The 19,531-nt window shown below is 44.9% G+C and overlaps 1 protein-coding gene across 2 annotated transcripts in view; it reads left to right on the forward strand.

The window, feature by feature from the left end:
* The window catches only part of thada (THADA armadillo repeat containing), a 110,207-nt gene that overhangs the window by 60,003 nt on the left and 30,673 nt on the right, over positions 1–19,531 (forward strand). For both annotated transcript variants that reach the window (XM_080448830.1, XM_080448831.1), the window contains exons 29-31: positions 1,712–1,970; positions 10,465–10,568; positions 14,336–14,418. In XM_080448830.1, the coding sequence (XP_080304956.1) occupies positions 1,712–1,970; positions 10,465–10,568; positions 14,336–14,418 (446 nt within the window). The remainder of the gene's footprint in view (positions 1–1,711; positions 1,971–10,464; positions 10,569–14,335; positions 14,419–19,531) is intronic.

The following is a 19,531-nucleotide window of genomic DNA, read 5'->3' on the forward strand; positions in this document are numbered from 1 at the left end:
CAAGCGTCAACTTAAGTTACTCAGCATCGATGCGTCCATGGCGTGCATCTTTATGAACAACAACATCTGCGTTGAAATCATCTTAGAAAAGCTATACAATCATAGCTGTGAAAACAAAACGAAACACATTCCAGCCGACGGTGCCATAATGGACGGTGGGGCCTACGTTACTGAAACCTTTGTGACCCATAGAAAGCTGTTACCCTAGGGGGAGCCGTCTCACAGGAGACCCATGGGAGAGCATGAGAACATGGTGACAGCGTCGCGCACTTACAAGCTCACAACGCGTCGCATATAAATAATTATACATTTTAAAAATCAAGCTGTGGTGGTCAAAAACAAGGCATGGCGTGCCGCGACTGTTAAATTCATATAGGGGAAATGATCGATAGTGTAGAGGTGATTTCCCATTGTATAGTCCAGCTCGCCCAAGTAATTCACACAACATTACCATAGGGGTCGCTATACAGTAAATATATAATTAAGTTAATACTTTTCATTGGTTAAATATCTATAAAATCCACAGGCAGATTTAACCACTTTCACTTTAAAAATTGTAAAAGAATGGCAGATCTACAAGCTCACGTGTGATGTGTTGTGAGCTTGTAGATCGGCTATTTTTGCTACTTTTGCGTGACACTGTTGTATGGAGAAGTAGGGCATTCATTTATAAAGTTGAATTATGAAGAAGCATGGTTTCTGCCCCACAGCGACGATATGCATTATCCTCTATTATAGCAAAGCCATGGAGCCCTTTCTCTTTCTCTCTCTCATTCAGACTGTACCCCTCTGTCTTCATCTATGTTTCAATCAGACTATGGTTTGATACACATCAAAGCATGCAGTATCTCTGGGTACTGTGGTTCCATAGCTGGGTTCTTTAGTTTACTCAGATATGTACTTAGGTAGATACCTCTAGTCCTCTGTATAAAAGGTGGTCTTTCTCTCTCTGTCACCATCTATCCCCCTAATTTCATTCAAGTCTTCGTCATGTCCCACCCTCGTGGCAGCCATGGCAGTGTTATGACACTGGAGAAGGAAGGGCTATCAGCTTGTAAACATGTCTAATTTTAGCCTGGGCTCAGGGTGACTGGCCACATTCCCCATCACCAACGCATACTGTAAATGACTCTGTGTGGATTTGTGTGCGTTTGATCTGTGTGGGTGAAATCAAAATGGGATCTGCTAATTACTGGATAGGTAAATGGTGATTTGAATATATGTAATGTTGACATACATCTGTTTAGGCTGTGGGCTTGTAGAGCCACTCATTACTGTTGTTTGCCCTGCATTGGTGCGTGCGTGCGTGTGTGCGTGCCCGCGCATGAGTAACGTTTTATGTAATATAAACATAAAAGTGTCCCACTCATCATCAAACTGGCTTCTCCCTGTCAGCTCTGTGTGTCCTCAAAGGACGGCCCAAAAATGTCAGACGGCAAAGAATTTGTCCCCAAAATGGAAATTTTATGGTGATAGGAATATAATTATGATGATGAAAACCACAAGTTGTTAAAAGACGGATGACTCACACGGCTTACTTCATTAAGGCTCGCTTAGCATAACAGAAAAGACAAGACCATAGCGGTGTATATACAGTATAATCAAACAAACAAAATACCCATGCAAACGTCACCTGCATGTGCCCATGTTCTTTGATTACAGTCTATAAGCGTCTCTTCTGTGTGCTTGTGCGTGTGTTTGTGCATTCCAGGTGTGGTCGGTCTGCAGTGTACCGGACCAGGCAGATGGCGGCTCGCGCGCTGGTTCCATTTGTGCTTGTTACCCAGGTCCCCTCCGCTGTTCACACCTTACTGCAAGACCTACCTATGGAACCCGGACCCCAGACCCAACACAACCACATGCACGGGCCCAAGACCCAACACAACCACATGCACGGACCCCAGACCCAACACAACCACGTGCACGGACCCAAGACCCAACACAACCACATCCACGGGACGCTGCTGCAGGTGGGCTGTACCACACACTGAGCATGAATACACAACATACACATCATCATCTCACCACTACACTTCTAGATTTACCCCTCCTCACACATAAGTATACAGTAGGCTCGCAGACAACCAAAATGTATATACAATCATACTGCACACACACACACACACACACACACACACACACACACACACACACACACACACACACACACACACACACATATATATATACAAACATGCAGTGCTCTTTCATACTTGGTACTTGGAACACTACGGACGGATGCAGTTGTCAAAACACATGTATGTGCATTTTCAGCCAGATTGTAGATAGGGAGGCTCTTGTCTCAACATGCACGCACGCACACACACGCACACATCAACATCCACCTCCACACGCAGCCTGTCCAGACAAAGCCGTTATCGGCACATGTGACAGAGCAGGATAAACACGCACGGGTAGCTCTGTCAACACGCTCTGTCAAACACAACCAAAAACAGTCTCCCTTTTGACATCAACACACTCAAAGACAAGAGGGATCGGATTGGGCTCCTGGGGGCCTCCTTTTCATTTGAATGTTTTTTTTTGGTTGGAGCAACTTTGTTAGACTAGTTGTAGTCAGGGAGGTGTGTGTGTGTGTGTGTGTGTGTGTGTGTGTGTGTGTGTGTGTGTGTGTGTGTGTGTGTGTGTGTGTGTGTGTGTGTGTGTGTGTGTGTGTGTGTGTGTGTGTGTGTGTGTGTGTGTGTGTGTGTGTGTGTGTGTGTGTGTGTGTGTGTGTGTGTGTGTGTGGGGTTAGCACAAAGAATGGAAAGCCAGCCGGTTTATTCAGGATCTATGCCTCTATCCCTTGATGGAGCACTTATGGTTTGATAGCGGTTTGGGCTACAGGGAGGTCTTCTGTGGGAGAGGAGGAGAGGAGATAGGCTCTCAAAGGCAGGAGGTGAGGAGGATTCTTGTGTGCCTTCCTCTCATGGCTGCCATGTGTGGAGCATCCACACATGTCTCTCCTCGCCTCTGGTTCTGGCTGTCTCCGTTCATCTATGGCTGTCTTTTCTTCAACCCCCCCCCTCCAATTTATTATCCTTCCCTCTATCTTCCTTTGAGTCTGTCTCTCCCTCTCCTCCTCTCGTACACTCTCCTTCCTCCTTTCTCTCCACTCCCCATTGCTTTTTCCTCATCGGTTTCCCCACTTCTTGTCTTGCTTTATTTTCCTTGCTCACTTGTCTCTCCTCTCTCCCATCTTTTAATCCTCCATTTCTGTCTATTTTCCTCCCCTGACAAAAGTAAGAGGTGTGTGTGTGTGTGTGTGTGTGTGTGTGTGTGTGTGTGTGTGTGTGTGTGTGTGTGTGTGTGTGTGTGTGTGTGTGTGTGTGTGTGTGTGTGTGTGTGTGTGTGTGTGTGTGTGTGTGTGTGTGTGAGAGTGAGTGATATAACATAGGCGAAGCCTGCAGTCTTTCCTTGGCTGTTTAATTTCCTTTCTTTTTGTCCCTCCACAAACATACACCAAAGTAACACACACACACACACACAGTGTCTTTCACCATGGCCCTTTTCTTGCTGATTGATATTGAGCAGGGAAACAGAGAGAAGACTACAGTTATTGGGGAGAGGAAATGCTACAGACCTTTATTTTATGTATGGTAGAGAATGTTAATCCATTATAGCTAGTACATCGTCTCTGTCGGGTGGAAACCTCATACAGTACAGTCCAAAACTGTTACTTCACTACTGAGATTCAAATTCAAAATGAGCAAAAGTAGGACAATGTTTGGTAGTATTCCTGCCTGAAACACATGAGCCCAATATTTGAGGAGTCTAAACATGCTAGCAGGGTATACTCATGCCACATTAAGTTCCCTGTTCTAGATCAACTGATGTAAACATCCTTTTCCCTCTTTCCTTCTATAATGAAGTTGTCCGCTTAAGTATCTCAGTTTAATCACATCTTTGTCTGATCTGCCAAAACTGTGTGTGTGTGTGTGTGTGTGTGTGTGTGTGTGTGTGTGTGTGTGTGTTTCATACTGATCAGCCTGTTGACGCTTCGATGATGAGGACAGCGTGTTTAGCCGAGAGGCATGGCTAATGTATGTTAATGTTCTCCGTCCAGTGTGTGTGTGTAACAGGTAGCAGATGTTTTTGCTCTGTGGAGAAATGGCTTCCTCTGTTATTCCCAGAGAACAACAGAGAAGTGGGCTAAGTGTGGAGCTGGGAGTCATCATAGCTACTGAGGCAGTGTGGTACCACTCTGCTACACACACACACACACACACACACACACACACACACACACACACACACACACACACACACACACACACACACACACACACACACACACACACACACACACACACACACACACACAGTGGGCTGCACATTTGTTTTGCTCCTTCCTTGGTAAAAACATGGGCCATTGGAGCTCTAATCATCTCGGTGGTGACATGCTTTCTTCATGATGATTTTCCATGTTTCTGTGTTTTGAATAAAAAAATCAAAGCACAGAATTACAAGAGATGTGGCCTCTAATTTGCTATTAAGTCTCCAAGACTTTTGAACAGTCGGGCTTGTCTTCTTCTTTTGTCTTGTTTTAATTTGTGGCTCTTATTTTCTGATTATTTTCTATATCTCTATATCTTATTGACCAGTAGCGTATATCGTTTTTTTAAACGAGAAAAGCAAACAAAGTTTTTTGTCTCATCGTTTGTTTTTATCTTTTTAATCTTTTGCAAGATTATTTTATGTTCAGTACTTTGTAACTCCATGTTTTGAAACTGAAACGTTTGTTTTTGTGTGTACTATATATGACCTATGTTTGTTTTAAATCTTTAACAAAATTATCTTATAATCAGTACTTGGTTACTCCAATTGATCGGTCGGGTGGTTCTCGAAATACTCAAAATAATAAAGGACAGATACACTCACTCACTTAACCCGGACTGTGACAAGAATGGCAAAACAATCTATGATTAGGACACTGTGGCTTGGGTCTGACGTTCAAGGCTTAACAACTATTTAATTACAGTTATTAGTGTGGCACTTATCACACTTATCATAATCGCCTCAATGACTAAAAAGGGTAAATATGATTAGGTTATCGGTGTACAAGGTTTCAGTGGTTTTTCACACGGAGGCAGGAAGAGAGATTAAGTGTACTTACACACGTTTGTCTGGGCAGTCAAACTCGATTTTCACTTGGTCGCGGTGCAACACATTGTGAGCTTGTAGATCTGCTGTTTTCATATCGTCAATGTACACAGCAGTCCTCGGGCCAATGAGCCGTGTGCACCAACCGTCTCAGCCTTGCCCTTGGACCATCATGTTTGAGAACAACACCCTCCAGTCCCACTGGGAGCAAACACTTCTCCGGCAAAAGCCTGAAACACTGTTGACACAACCCGAACCGGGCCTAACAAGCCCACCTGACGGACCGGCACTAACCTGACCCGACGTCAGACTCCTCTCGACACGCGCCACCGGCCCCGCCACCGGCCCAACAATGCATGGTGCGGGCCAAAAGAATGAGAACCCAGTCTTGTGGTGTTTTGTGAGGGGCTAATTCAATGGAAGTAATCCTCTGCGTATTTCCCCAACAGAGGCTAAACGGGGCCAAGGATGAGCAGTGGACTTGCCTGTACACAGTAAAATCCTCAGTTTTAATTGAACTCTGAGAGCCCTCAGAGCAATCAACACAGAGAGAAGGGGGTGGGGTTAATTAAGAGAAAGAGGACGAGGTAAAGAAATATTAAGCTCTGAGAATGTAAAAAAGGAATTGTAAGGTTCAATTATTCTCCTTGGTCTCTGTTGCCCCTCTCTCTCCTTTACCTCTTTCCTCTCTCTCTCTCTCTCCTTTCTACCTGCGATGTTGGGCTTGGTTTTTATCTCACTGCAGTAATCCCTTCTCGTTTATCTCCCATTACATCTACTGCCTCGGCCAGCGATTTTACTCCCAGCATTCTCCCACCTGAACAGAGGAATGCGTGGGCCTGACTCTCAGAGGCAGGCTGGTTATGAGATGAGATAACGTCGGCTTTATTAATCCCAGAGGGAACATCAGGTGTCTGACTACCGCAAAGGATTCATGGCTCTCAAATCTGGCAGCGTACCTTTTAGTGTAATCCCTCATGTACTGTACCGTCAATTGTTAAATCTGCTGATGGGAATGCTGGACTATTGGCAGGGTGTGGATAGGGGCCATCTCAAACCTTAGTTGGAGAAACACCATTTTAAATAAACCTTCTGGATTGGATTACCTGCTTTAAGGTTATCTCTTAATATGTGCTGGGTTGGATTACTTTATTCTTCTTCAAAGAACAAACCTACAAAAAAGTCTTAAATCTCTGACTTGAAGTAGGCTATTGAGATATACAGTAGCATGCCAATATTCATTTCAGTTGGTTAGCCCTTGCATTTGAAACATAATTGTCCTCACAGAAAGTCATGTTGCTAAAATGCAAGCCTGATGTGGGAGCCAGTAAATGTAAATGATAAAATGGTAAATGGTGCATTTATATAGCGCTTTTATCCAAAGCGCTTTACATATATTGTATATTTCATTCACCCATTCACACACACATTCATACACCGATGGCGAAGGAAACCATGCAAGGCACCAACCTGCTCATCGGGAGCAATTATTTTCAGCGTCTTGCTTAACTCTTTCATTGCCACACTTATTTCAGACTGTGTCGTCCCAGTGCCAGGAAAAAGGTGCATTTTTCCTCTGTTTGTTTTTTAACATTGAAGTGAATGGAGCAGCAATTTTTTGGATAGCGTTATCTCCTAGTTCCTTTCAGATAAACAAAAAAAAAACAAGACCAAAAAAAAAGAAAAATTATAAAAATATATATATATTTTTTTTTTTAAATAATTTCGTCATTTCCGTCCGTGACCATGAGAGCCATAGAGCCATCGGACGGGAATTCCCGTTTTTGGCAGTTAAAGAGTTAAGGACACTTAATAACTCTGGGGGAGCCCGGGATCGCTCTACCGGCCACTCAACCCCTGAGCCACTGCCGCCCCATACTTAGGTGATCACCTGGGCATTTGTCATTGTCTGATGTTATCCAACCGAGGGGAATGATGAAAGCCTGTTGATCATTGTTGTTTACATAACCGTAGCCTTATTAACTCACAAAGACGGCTGCCGTATTATCACTTGGTAGTCTGCCGGCGCAAACTTATCTCACCCTCTTAGCCAGGGCAAATGATAAAGGCTGGTTATGGGATAATAAGAAATACTTCATATCTAACCGTACGGTCCCCTGTTCAGCATGCTAGCATAGTATGTATGCTGGCTTTGTGCAAGTTTTGCATGTTGTCATTTTACACTGAAAACGGGGATTTAATAAATGTCACATGTCTACGAGCACGCTCGGACACACACACTAGTTATGCTCCTTAGTGCCAATATAAATATCTCCTCCTCAGGAAATAATGGGAATAACAAACAATTCCTTAGGGTACAGTTCAGTTCAGACTGTTTTATGAAAAATTACAAATACGGCAAATGTCTTTCATGTCAGTGGGAAATTGGGAGTGGCTTCTGCCAGACTCCATCTGTATAGAGTGAGAGAGTATTTGTGTGTTTAGTGTTGCGTTGATGTTTTAATGGCTATTCTTTTTAGCCCAAGTAGACTATACTTCCGCAGTTAGACACTCTGGTTATGTGTGAATACCAAATTATGTGTTCCTGAGTGAGCTTTTATTTTATTGGCGTGTTTTTTTTGCGCACTTACAGTATACGTACCCTTAGTTTATGTACTTCTTCTTTGTGTGTATGTGGATTTGCATGTGTGCACGCATACATACACGTCTACGTCTACATTTGCCTTTGCTTCATGTGTGTGTGGCATGCTTGCACTTTACACGGATGTGTATCCGTGCACAAGCGTGTACTGTACGTGTGTGTGTGTGTGTGTGTGTGTGTGTGTGCGCGCGCTGCAACGTGTGGTCAGTGTGTGGTTGCGGCAGTGGGAGGAACGGCAGGGCAGCCTGATAACAGAGTCTGCAGGGCCCTCATATCCACCACCACTATTTTTACCAGGCCCCAAAAGGGAGCGACACTCGTTACGGCGCGCACACAACACAGGCAGTTAAACGCCTCAGCGGACGACGAGATGTACAAATAGCTTTTGATTTGTTTTGTATTTAGCACTGCCTCGCCAAGCGTGTTCCCCCCACAGAGCTGATGGCCGGACGCCTTCAAAGCTGCCCTATGTTATAGTCACAGTGCTGGACGGTTAAGTGTTATGGGACCGGTCCGCTGGCCTAGCGGGCCCGGGCACCTGTGCTCCAAAGTAGCCTGACCGTGCATCTCGGGTTCGAGTCCCGTTCCCGACGATCTTTACTGCATGTCTCTCCCCATGTCTCTCTCCCTGTTTCCTGTCTATCTACACTGTACAACTATCAATTAAAGACTCAAACAAATATGTTTTAAAGAAGTGTAACATTATGGAATAGGCTCAGTGGTGGACACGACAGTAACTAAGTAGATTTAAGTTCGTTTTTTGAGTTCTTTTTTTTTTTTTGCAAGCTCATGACTTTCACTCTGCTACATTCCAAATCAAATGATTGTACTTTTGACTCCACTACATTTCTAGGAAGTGACTCTGGGACCCAAACTTAGAAAAATATATTTTGAATTAACCCCGTAATTTGCATTATGAATACTTGAGTATATACTTTGTCCACCACTGAATAGGCTTATTATGAAAAACGTTAGACAAGTATAAGTATTTCTTATTTATTGATGCACAGATGATACAACTCAATTTATAGGGCTGTAAATGTCATGCTGAAAAAGGGTTTTAACCTGAAATGGTCATGCGGCACTACATAAGGTAGACCTTTGTTGATCCTGCAGGGGAGCTTTACCCAGCTGATGGCTACTCAGATGGTCATCATGGGCATTTTGGAGAGGGGCCTGTCTGTTAGGGGATAAATGTCTTGCTCAGGGACACACGGGGTGAACCGGCGACCTTCGAATTACGAACGGCCTATCTACCCACTTGGCTATGGCCGGACGCCCCAAAAATAAGCACTTATTCTGTGTGTGCTTTTTTGAAAGAAATTCTCAGAATGCTCTGAATTAAAAATGCTCTGAAAGTTTTTGTAAATGTATATGCATTTTCCTCGTAATGTGTATCTTACTTTTTGTTGTTGTTGCCTTTTTGTTTGTTAGTTTTTAAATCAATGAGTTGCTTGTCAATGCATGCCCTGCATTATCTGATTACCTGTTAAGGAAGAATATCCCAACAACATCCCTAGCCACAGTTGGCCAGATTCATCCAGGTTAACACAAGGCAGATTCAAATCATGAAGAATTGTGACATCTGCACAGGCTGGTTGGGATACGGTCATGGAAACTACTGAATCTCATGGCACAGTCATGGAAAAGCCATAAAGAGTGATTGGTGAAAATGCATAGTTGGGAGCCCTGTCTCTGTGCTGGGGATCTCATCTTCTCCCATTCATTTGAGTGCAGTCCCATCCTGGCCATCTCCTCCCACATGGGGTGTAGCTCCGCACTCTCTGTCTTTGGAAGTAGGAGGCAACAGGGAGGCAGCGTTTTTCTATATATATTCTGGTCCTCTCCCTGCCGGACTGGATTGAGCCGGCTGAGCCTGCCCAGGCTGGGACTTCCCAGCCCGGCACTGCAAGGGAGATGGGAGGAGGTGGGGGGTAGGGATGGAGAGAGAGAGAGAGAGAGACAGAGAGAGAAGGGAAGCAGTGAGCGAGAAAGCGGAACATAGGGGTGTGGATGCTGTTTGTGTGAGCCTAGTGGGTGTTGCCTGGGCGTGGAGGCTGCAGGAGAAAAGAGAAGGGGGTAGGCCAGGACTCAGTGGCCAGGGTTGGTGCTACGTGGTCGGGCTGGTTTTTCCCCACGTTGCCTTCCCTGTACGGTGTAATGAATGGCTTCCTCCTGGCCTGTGGCCGTGGTCCCGGCTTAAAGAGTATACTTACCCAGGCCCAGAATACACACCCCAGCCAGCCAGCCAGCCTGTGTCCTGGCCTCTGAACACACTCAGTCCACCTGCTACAGAGCAGCTCAGTGACATTTTGTCCCAGTGATGCGTCTAGCCCAAACAAAGGCATAATGTGCATAGGTGGATTTGTGGGATTTCAAAAGGAGTTTTGTGTATGTTTTACTTCAGCACATTTGTATCATCACCTGTGTTAAGATTTGGGTTTACACATAGTGCATGTTTTCAGCAGAAGGGACACAGAGCAGGGGGCAGCTAAAGTGTTGCATCTTACTCAGTGGAACTATAACCAAATAAACCAAAAGAAAACAATTATATTCTTGAGGTTTAATCATATTATCCAATGTATATTTGCACTTTAATAGTAATGTTCTAACACTGTGTGTGTGTGTGTGTGTGTGTGTGTGTGTGTGTGTGTGTGTGTGTGTGTGGGGGTGTGTGTGTGTGTGTGTGTGTGTGTGTGTGTGTGTGTGTGTGTGTGTGTGTGTGTGTGTGTGTGTGTGTGTGTGTGTGTGTGTGTATACAGGTGTTGTTCCTGCTGCGTTCCTACCAGACAGACTCTCACAGACCCCTGCCAGCAGGAAGTGGCATCAGCGAGGCCCTCCGCCAGCGCATGTGGCTTGCCTCTAAGTAATCCTAGACATTCTTACACACACACAAACGCACGTACACACACACACATACTGTACGCACACACTCTCTAAGACACTGACCTTGCACAGAAACACAGATAAGAATCCCTCCTTCTCTTCCAACTCGCTCACCAGAAGAATAGCCCCTTGTCTCTCCGTCCGTCCCCTCCCTGTCCACGTCCGCTCGGCGGCCCCGTACAGGCTTCCATTTCAAAGAGACCGCCCGCTGTTACACCCCCGGACCCCCCACCCACCACCACCGCCCGCCCCCCCACCTCCTGCCCCCCCTCCTGCCCCCCCGTGCACCAAGGCCCCGAGATGGGGCAGAGATTACTCCAATGGCCCCCTCCCCGCTGGGTGGAGGTCAGCCGCAGGTTCCGCGCTTCCCTTGTCCAGGCACACGGCAGATAACACAGGGACCGTGGAGGTTTGCACGCCACCCCAAGCCCTCACCCACTCCCCACCCACCCTCCCCGCCTAGCTAGCTCCGCTTGGCTACACCGATGAGCCGTTATTAAAATGACGGGGTGAATTCTTGTTCACTGGAGCGAGCACAGCGTCTGTCCGTTTGATCCCGCCGTGCCGCTCAGCCTGTCGCACAGATCCGAGGACAGCGCAGGTCAGGGGATCTTTGTCTGAGGGGGGAAGGAGAACACTTCTCTCCAAAACACCAGTAATTTGGATGCAGCCGCTTTCCAAAAAAAAAAACAGATGGAATGCATTGTTCTTCTGCTGTGACTCAGTCAGTGGGTTTTGTCATTGTGGACTTTTCCCGGCTCTGGGAGTGAGTCAGCGCGTAAGTAAAGATGGCTGCCTACGCTCACATAGCTGACTGTGAGTTGACTTTGGCCTGCGGTGGTATGCGGGGCCTATACCAACCTATCAGAACCCCTCTCCAGTGTGATGTTTGGACAGGGATCTGATGACTTAAACTTTTCGGGGCCTCGTTTTATAGCGTTTTATAGTGTTGCCTCACATGTGCACACTCGTGCACATAAACACTAGTGAGCCAGGTCGAGAGGACTCATCCCTGAGCAAATCTGTTCTCACTTAAACTGCACGCTCTCTCCCTCAGGCCTCTTCCCATGCTTCATCAGCGCGTGTGTGAGAATGTGTATAAATGCACGTGTGCACTAGTGTGTGTGTGAGTGTACATGCAAACATGCATGATTATGGGAGTGAGTGTGTGTGTGTGTTATTAATATCTGAGTGATGAAAATGTGACGTCAACCTCACACACTACCTCCCTTGTTCTCTCAACGCACGCGCTCCTGGCCTTTCGTAGCGACGCAGTGACACGCTTGTGTGAACATACACATATACATACGCGCGCCTCCCGTGCCCACACAGGTTGCCTGTCTAATGGCGCAGACGTAAAGGCGGGCGCGCACACACACGACCGCGTGTATGTATGTTTACACACACACTCGTACGTAACGATGTCACACGGTCATGTCATCGTACGCACACAAACACAGAGTCCGCTGTAATGTTGCTAAAAGAAAAGTTCAATATTTGTTTCTAGAAAGATAGACCGTTGCTGTTTTTCTGACCTTTTGTGCGTTCCTGTCCAGAATTCACACTTTCAATTGGATGTAGAAAGTCTTTGTCTGTGTGAAGGTAATTACATTTGCAATAGTGTGTTGAGTTGCATGAGTGGCCCGATAACAAATTTGTTAACTGATTTTCCCTACAAACACATGTATTCATGTACTGTACACTCTCATACACACAAACACACACACACTAATTCTGGAGAGTTTGCCCCATTCATCAGTATCAATATGGTTTCTGCTGATGTCATTAATATGACTTCTACACAAGATGGTTCCTCCACTTATTTCAATGCAACTTTTGTTCATGTTGTGGTTGACATAATCAGAAGTCTACATAATCAGATTTCTCTATATACCGGTATAAACAATTATACATAAATAGAATTATGGATATTCAGACTTCCAAATGATCAGAATTGTACATATTCAAAATGATACATAATCTGAATTAGATTAGGTAGACCTTTATTGACCCTGAGGTAAAATCCAGGTGTCAGCTGCACTGCAGTGTGCAGAAACACAGATGCAGAACAGTAGTAAGATTATTACAAATAAGACAAAATATCCAAACATCAAATAGAAGGCTTAAAGTCTGGCACCGGCCTTCTGCGCTAAGACTGACTGGGATAGCATAACGTATGTATAATTAATAGATTAAATATATAGGCACAAGTATCTGATAAATGGAATTCTACAAAAACAGATTTCTACATAAACATCACTATGTACTCCTGAGCAGTGTAAAGAAATGGGAACAGGGCAAGGAAATCAGCATTACCACATGCCCTTTTTGCTCAACCAGATATGCACTAACGTATTCACAGCATTATGGGATGGAATCCACTCCCCCACCCAACCTGTTGTTCTTTCAATAAAGAAATGCCTTAAAGATCCTTTTAAAGCACTATTCGTGCTGATGCAGATACAATTTTTATATCACAAACCTAGACCTTTTCAGGCTAGGTTTGAGTGGCTGTAAATGCAGTCACGTAACATTAGATGCTTAACATGAGATCCCTGGGTTGCCTGCTGGTTCAACCACTTTGTGCTTGTTGTACCACATGGGCACAAAGCTACTGTAATTGCAACCTCCTGGGTTCATATTCCTCTTATGGCCTGTGTCAGATGCACCCACCCCTCTTATCTCCCCTTCTCTTTAACTCTTTCCTATCTTTCATGTCTCCTCCCAATTGATGTTGGGTGTAGCAGAAATGGCAGTTACAAACAACCTGTATTGTTGCTGTTGGATGTAGACCTCCAGTATGTCCAGAACCGTTAGTTTTCAGGAAATGGAGAAAAGAAAATGTGTTCCAATTGATCAATATAGTTATTGTTTAGTCACAAGCTCTTGTTACATTGTGAGCTCGTAGATCGGCTATTTTTGCTACTTTTGTGACACTAGCATGACGAAGTAGGGCATTAATACGAGGCGACAATATGAAATCTATATACTGTAAATAGTAGCAGATTAGCATCAACTACATTAAGATAATGAAGGCATCCCGCTTTTAGTGTTGTTGTCCAACGAAAGCATCGATGTCTGCTCTCACCAGTTTAGAAAGGTTCACAAGCCATCGCGATCACCGGTTTAACACTGCATGACAACACTAACCAGTGTGGTGGAATGACGTCAATCTGAGCGACCACAGAGCCTAATGCACCTAATCCGATGAGCCTAACTACCAAAGGAACCATTGAGAAGGAAATATGTAATGACCTACTACTTCATTGGATTGAGGTGTGAGATATAAACCTTTGCCTCTGAGGGAAATCTTATCTCTGTCTGTGACCTTGTCCAAGGCTAGAAACAACTGGTGACTACAGTAGAAACCAGTTCTGGCTGGAATGTTATCATTTCAACCTATCGTGGTGGTTAGCTCCTGTTAAATGATATGGGAGACCGTCCATATGACAGATTCGGGCGGTTGGGGCAGAAACCTTGTATCTCCATTTTAGCTTTCAAACTTTTGATGTTTAAACCAATGAAAAGTACTAACTAAGAGCGTGTGACTAATTATATTAACCTTTGGGAACACAGGTTCTTTTTTTTTCTTTTCTGAAAAGTAACTGTTTTTTGGACTGTTTCTCCCCGACAGCAATGATCTACACTAACTGCCAAATCGAAGAGATAGTTACAAAAATAACACATGATAAGTTATTAATTTCCTGCCCCTTTCTTCCCTATATATTCCATCTTTCTGCCTCTCAGACAGAACAGCTGTGTGGTGACGAGAGGGGCCTATCTGGATGTCCTCGTCTGTCTGTGTGGACCACTGACTGGTCTTCTCAATGGTGGGTACAGCTGGAGAAAATCCAGTCATGTAATATACTAAACTATTTATATAACATAGGACTTAAAAAGAAAACGACCACATGGAAGCGCGTGCAAAGTTTTGACTAGATTATTTGGAATTCATTTATGGCAACGCGGATATTGACTCTTCAAATCTTTCAAAGTACAGTAGATCCCATGGTTATTTATCAAAAGTCTTAGCGGTTTGGGATATGAATCACATTTTTTACTGTCAGTGGGAAACGGTTGCTGTCATCAGCAAACGTCGAGCAGTATAGTGTTCTCTAGGGGAAAGGCCAAAGTCAGTCGACTAGCTGACTACAGTCATTCGCCGGCGAGTTTTCTCTTCTTGCCATCCAGAAACCGCGCTCCTACCAACTGCTATGGAACCTTCCCCCCCCTTTTGAATCGTAGCATTGGTCTGAGCAAACCACACCAGCGTTTGTTGGAGAGGCTGTCTCCCTCTGCTCTCCATTTCTGACTGATTGTTGACAGAAGTTGGCTACATGTCTGTGGGCAGTTCAGAGAAGCCCCCCACTGTGTGTGTATATGTATGAGCGAGCGAGCGTGTGTGTGTGTGTGTGTGTGTGTGTGTGTGTGTGTGTGAGTGAGCGTGCGTGCGTGTGTGTGTGAGAGCTCTGTACGTGTGTGGGTGCACATGTGCTTGGACTGGTGGGGGTCTCCGCACACAGTGGAAGAATGTGAAACCCTAGGCGAGCGCGCTCCCTGACAGATGGTGTGATTGTGCCTATGACCCAGTTTGAGGAGGAGAGATGTATATAGAGAGACAAGAGAGCGAGGGAAGGAGCAAAAGAAAGAAAGAAGAGAGAAGAGAGAAAGAAAGACAAGGGAAAACAGAAGGGGGGGAGAAAGGGAGAGGGAGTGGAGGGGGGAGTTGTTAGTGTTTGGTTGACCATGTGCTCAGCACATGCTCTGGGTTTGACAGTGGAAACGGTTGGGGTTCCTCCTCATACAAGCCTGTATGCTTTAAAAATCCTCAGTGTTAGTTTAACTCGGAGAGTGTAATCAGACTAATCAATTTAGTCAATCATACAAAAAAAGAAAGAAGTTTCATGTCAATTCGTTATATTGATATATAAGAAATGTAAATACTATTTGGTATAAAATAACGGATTCTCAATTATCCGACATGGATAATTAAGTTGGTTCTAAATGTCAGTTTCATTTTTTTTTCGATCAACCACTTAAACCCCAGCATCCTTATTCTGGGGAAAACGAAAATAGCAGCTCTATAAGCTTACATCGCGTCGCAACGCTTGTACAATCGACAATTTTTTGCAAATATATAATGTAGAGAGAAAAGTCGCTAGTAAAGAGCCCTGAGGGACTCCGCTCAACAACATACAGCTCTACTCTGACACAGACTATTTTACTGTGAAGATTCAGGACATGGCTCGGCTTGGCTTGGTGTGCTCAGCCCCTTACATAACAAACACTCCCACCAAACTGCTACCTCTCTCTCTCTCTTTGGCTCTCTCTAACTCCCACCTCCCTCGTATTATATAGTGCAGTACCGTACATCTCTCTCCATCACTCCGTTAATCCCCTATTCCCCATGTGGTGTTTGTGTCATCTGTTGCGCTGCTGTCTGTTTCCCTCTCTCTCCCTTTCTCTCTCCTTCCCTCCTCATATGTTTTCTGCAGACTAAGCTCCCTCTCAGACAAACCAAAACTTGACAAAAAAAAGAAGAAGAAAAAGAACAGTCCAAATGAAAGCAGCAGGGTATAAAGAGTGTTAGGCATTGGGTGAAGAGGAGGTGAACAATTCCCGTTTTTTCTTCTCTCGTTCCATTTTTTCTTTTTTAACAGCCATCGTGCACTAAATGAGAGCTTTGGATTTTATTTATTAGCCAGTTCCTCTAGAGATTCTCAAGTCAGTCTCTGAGACTTTGTGTGCGTGTGTGTGTGTGTGTGTGTGTGTGTGTGTGTGTGTGTATGTGCGCCTACATGTGGACGTGTGCGTTTCTCCGAGGCGGTCTGTTTGATCCATCTGGCCTCATAAACCCCCCCTCCTCCTCCTCTCCATGGCTTCCTCCAGCGTTCCCCTCTGTGCACCAGCCATGCCAGTTAAAGCAACGTTTACATTTAACTGTCAGAGAGAGAGAGGGAGAATAGTTTTTAGAGCACTGGTTCTCAACCTGTGGGCCGGGACCCACTGGTGGGCCGCCAGGGTATTGCAAGTGGGCCCCCAAATAATTGGTAAAACACTTAAGATTTGAAATTGAACATTACTATTAAAAATGTGATGCCACCAATAAATAAGAACTTAAAGTATGCTACGTTAGTTCCATTGAACCAAGGTGGAACACAATCAATTGATTGATCAGTAAAATAGAGCATTGGTTTTCATAGTGGGATATACCTATTTTATATTATACCTATATTATATTTATACTACTTTTGCTGGAGACCCCCTGGAACCCTGCCACACGACGGTGTTGCGTCATCACATTTGTCGATGAGAACAAAATTACATAATTTAAATAAATAATAACTATTTTCAGTCTGCAGTTTTCTTCCGTTAAAAGTTTGTTGCTTATGTCGAGCGATACCGATGTGCAACAAAGAATATTTGAAGGATATGTATTTGATCAATCTAAAACCTCTTTCAATATGGAGGGGAGGTTTCTCTTCTCTGTTCATTTTTGTTTATTTTTTCGTAGTTGACGATCAAAGTAAAGTCAGTCTCTAATTGTACGCCCCTTTCAGAAACAGGGCGAAGAGTGCTGCTAATATTTTTAGTCGTCATCTCGACTGACTCACTTACCAGTGGACACACTCGCGTAGTGAGTCATCGTTGTCTATCTACTCCACTTTGTGTAATCTACAGCAGACACTTAACCCAGGTAACCAGCTATGGTCTGGACTGGAGGTGCTTTCCAGTTCTAAAAACGTATGGACGCCGATATCCTAGTAAGAGTGGCTTGTGTATTTTGGTATCTGCCAGCCACCATGGCCCTGTGGACAGAGTTCATTTCCTATCCTGCTGTTATTTATATCGCTGGGGGACTGTAAGCACACACACACACACACACACACACACACACACACACACACACACACACACACACACACACACACACACACACACACACACACACACACACACGCAAAGAGGGCCTTTAAGCTAATTAGAGGGAGGGACCCCAGCAAATTGAGAAGCTCTGTCAGCATGGGAAAGAGGTCGACTTAAGCTCACATCTGCAACACACACACCCACACACACGCGTCCACGTCCACACACGCGTGCATTAACACACACGAGCACACACACACACACACACACACACACACACACGTAGTGTCTGGGGTTTGTTTTTCACAGTTTGGGTAATGACGGTGCAGCTTGATGTAAAGTCCAGCTGTGGGCCTGCATACGTCTCTCTCGCCTGACAAGGCAAAGCATGCTTTTACTGGCAGACTTTAGTGAGCTGGGTTACAACCCAGAGGCTTTACTAGAGGCTCGCCTGCCGACCATGCCAGTGGTGAATGAGAGCGCTAACTCTCTCTCTCTCGCTCGCTCGCACACACACACACACACACACACACACACACACACACTCACACACTCACACTCACACTCACACTCACACACACTCACACACTTTTTATGTGATATTTCAAGCTGCTGGGGCAGGTAGTAGACTACACAACAGAGTGCTTATAACTGAGCCCCTAATGGCAACCTAACACACACACACACACACACACATAGTGTTAACAATTCATATTTTGTCACAGAAATGTCTCTGTGTGTCTTTCTCTGGGACTCCCTCCTCTCTCTCTGTCCTCTCTCTCTCTCTCTCTCCCTATCTCTCTCTCCCCCCCCTCTCTCTCACTCTCTCTCTGACAGTTTTGAAGACCACAGGAAGGAAATGGTGGCAGGGTAGGCTGGCCTTGGGTCAGATTTGTCTGCCGTCAGTCAGGTTGTTTACCATCCATCCAAATACAACAGGCCCAATACACACACACACACACACACACACACACACACACACACACGCACACGCACAAATACACACACACACTCGTGCACACACTACGTTCAATGCACACCTTTTCCTCCAGCAGCCAGTCATAAGCAGGTCTTTGGTTTATTTAAACCAAATGTTGTGGTTAAATTTAGTTTAAATATTTAGCCTGTGTTTCAAATAAGGCCCTCACACATACAGTGCTCACCTTCTCTCTCTCTCTCTCTCACACACACACACACACACACACACACACACACACACACACACACACACACACACACACACACACACACACACCGTAACTCCCCCACATGGCCACATGTTAAACACGGAAGAAATAGACCTCAGGTTGAGGTTAGTCCTAGGATATGGTTGATGTCGGATGGAAACCTTGTATGTCCAAAACTGTTACTTTTCAGGACATGGAAAAAAAGAACCTTGAAAGAAAGAAAAAGATCTTGTTAATACTTTTCATTGGTTAAATATCCTATATCAAAATTGGCTTAAGGGAGGACAGCCGGGCGGACGGACCACGTCATCATGCTCATGTCACCATGACTCAGCCATAACCATATAAGGAGTTCACAATGCAGCTATGCCCATATTTGGAGTGTTTGTCTAACCTCAATGTGTTGTCATGGCATCAGGCGCATATATACGCTCCATATACGGGCACTAAAGGGGGAATGCCCATATATGGGCATATACTGATGACATCATGGTTCCCCACAGACATATGACGTATATGGCCATAAAAGGGGGCATGCCCATATATGGACATAGGGCATAAAAGCAGAGTTATAATATATCTAGAGGGTGGACTGCCCCGCCCCCAGCTATTCATTTCAATGGAAGTTGCTCACTGGTGTTTGAAGAACCCGGAAGTACCTCTACTACCTACCTACACATTTGGGCACCATATTTGGGTGCCCAAATGGGGAAGTCTTGAGCCCCGAACGCAGCAGGCGCTCTAGGGTTTCAAACAGTAGAAGCATGCGCAGTGGCGTTTTAAATGCAGAAGTATTGCAATCCCAGATTTGACCACCAGGATGCTTTACTGTTGTACCGTGGCTCTGGGGCCTTGCATAAAAGCGACAAGGAATGACAGATATAGAGAT

The sequence above is a fragment of the Gymnoscopelus braueri genome (genome assembly GCF_963280865.1).
Source record: "Gymnoscopelus braueri genome assembly, chromosome: 14".
Taxonomy (NCBI): Eukaryota; Metazoa; Chordata; class Actinopteri; order Myctophiformes; family Myctophidae; genus Gymnoscopelus; species Gymnoscopelus braueri.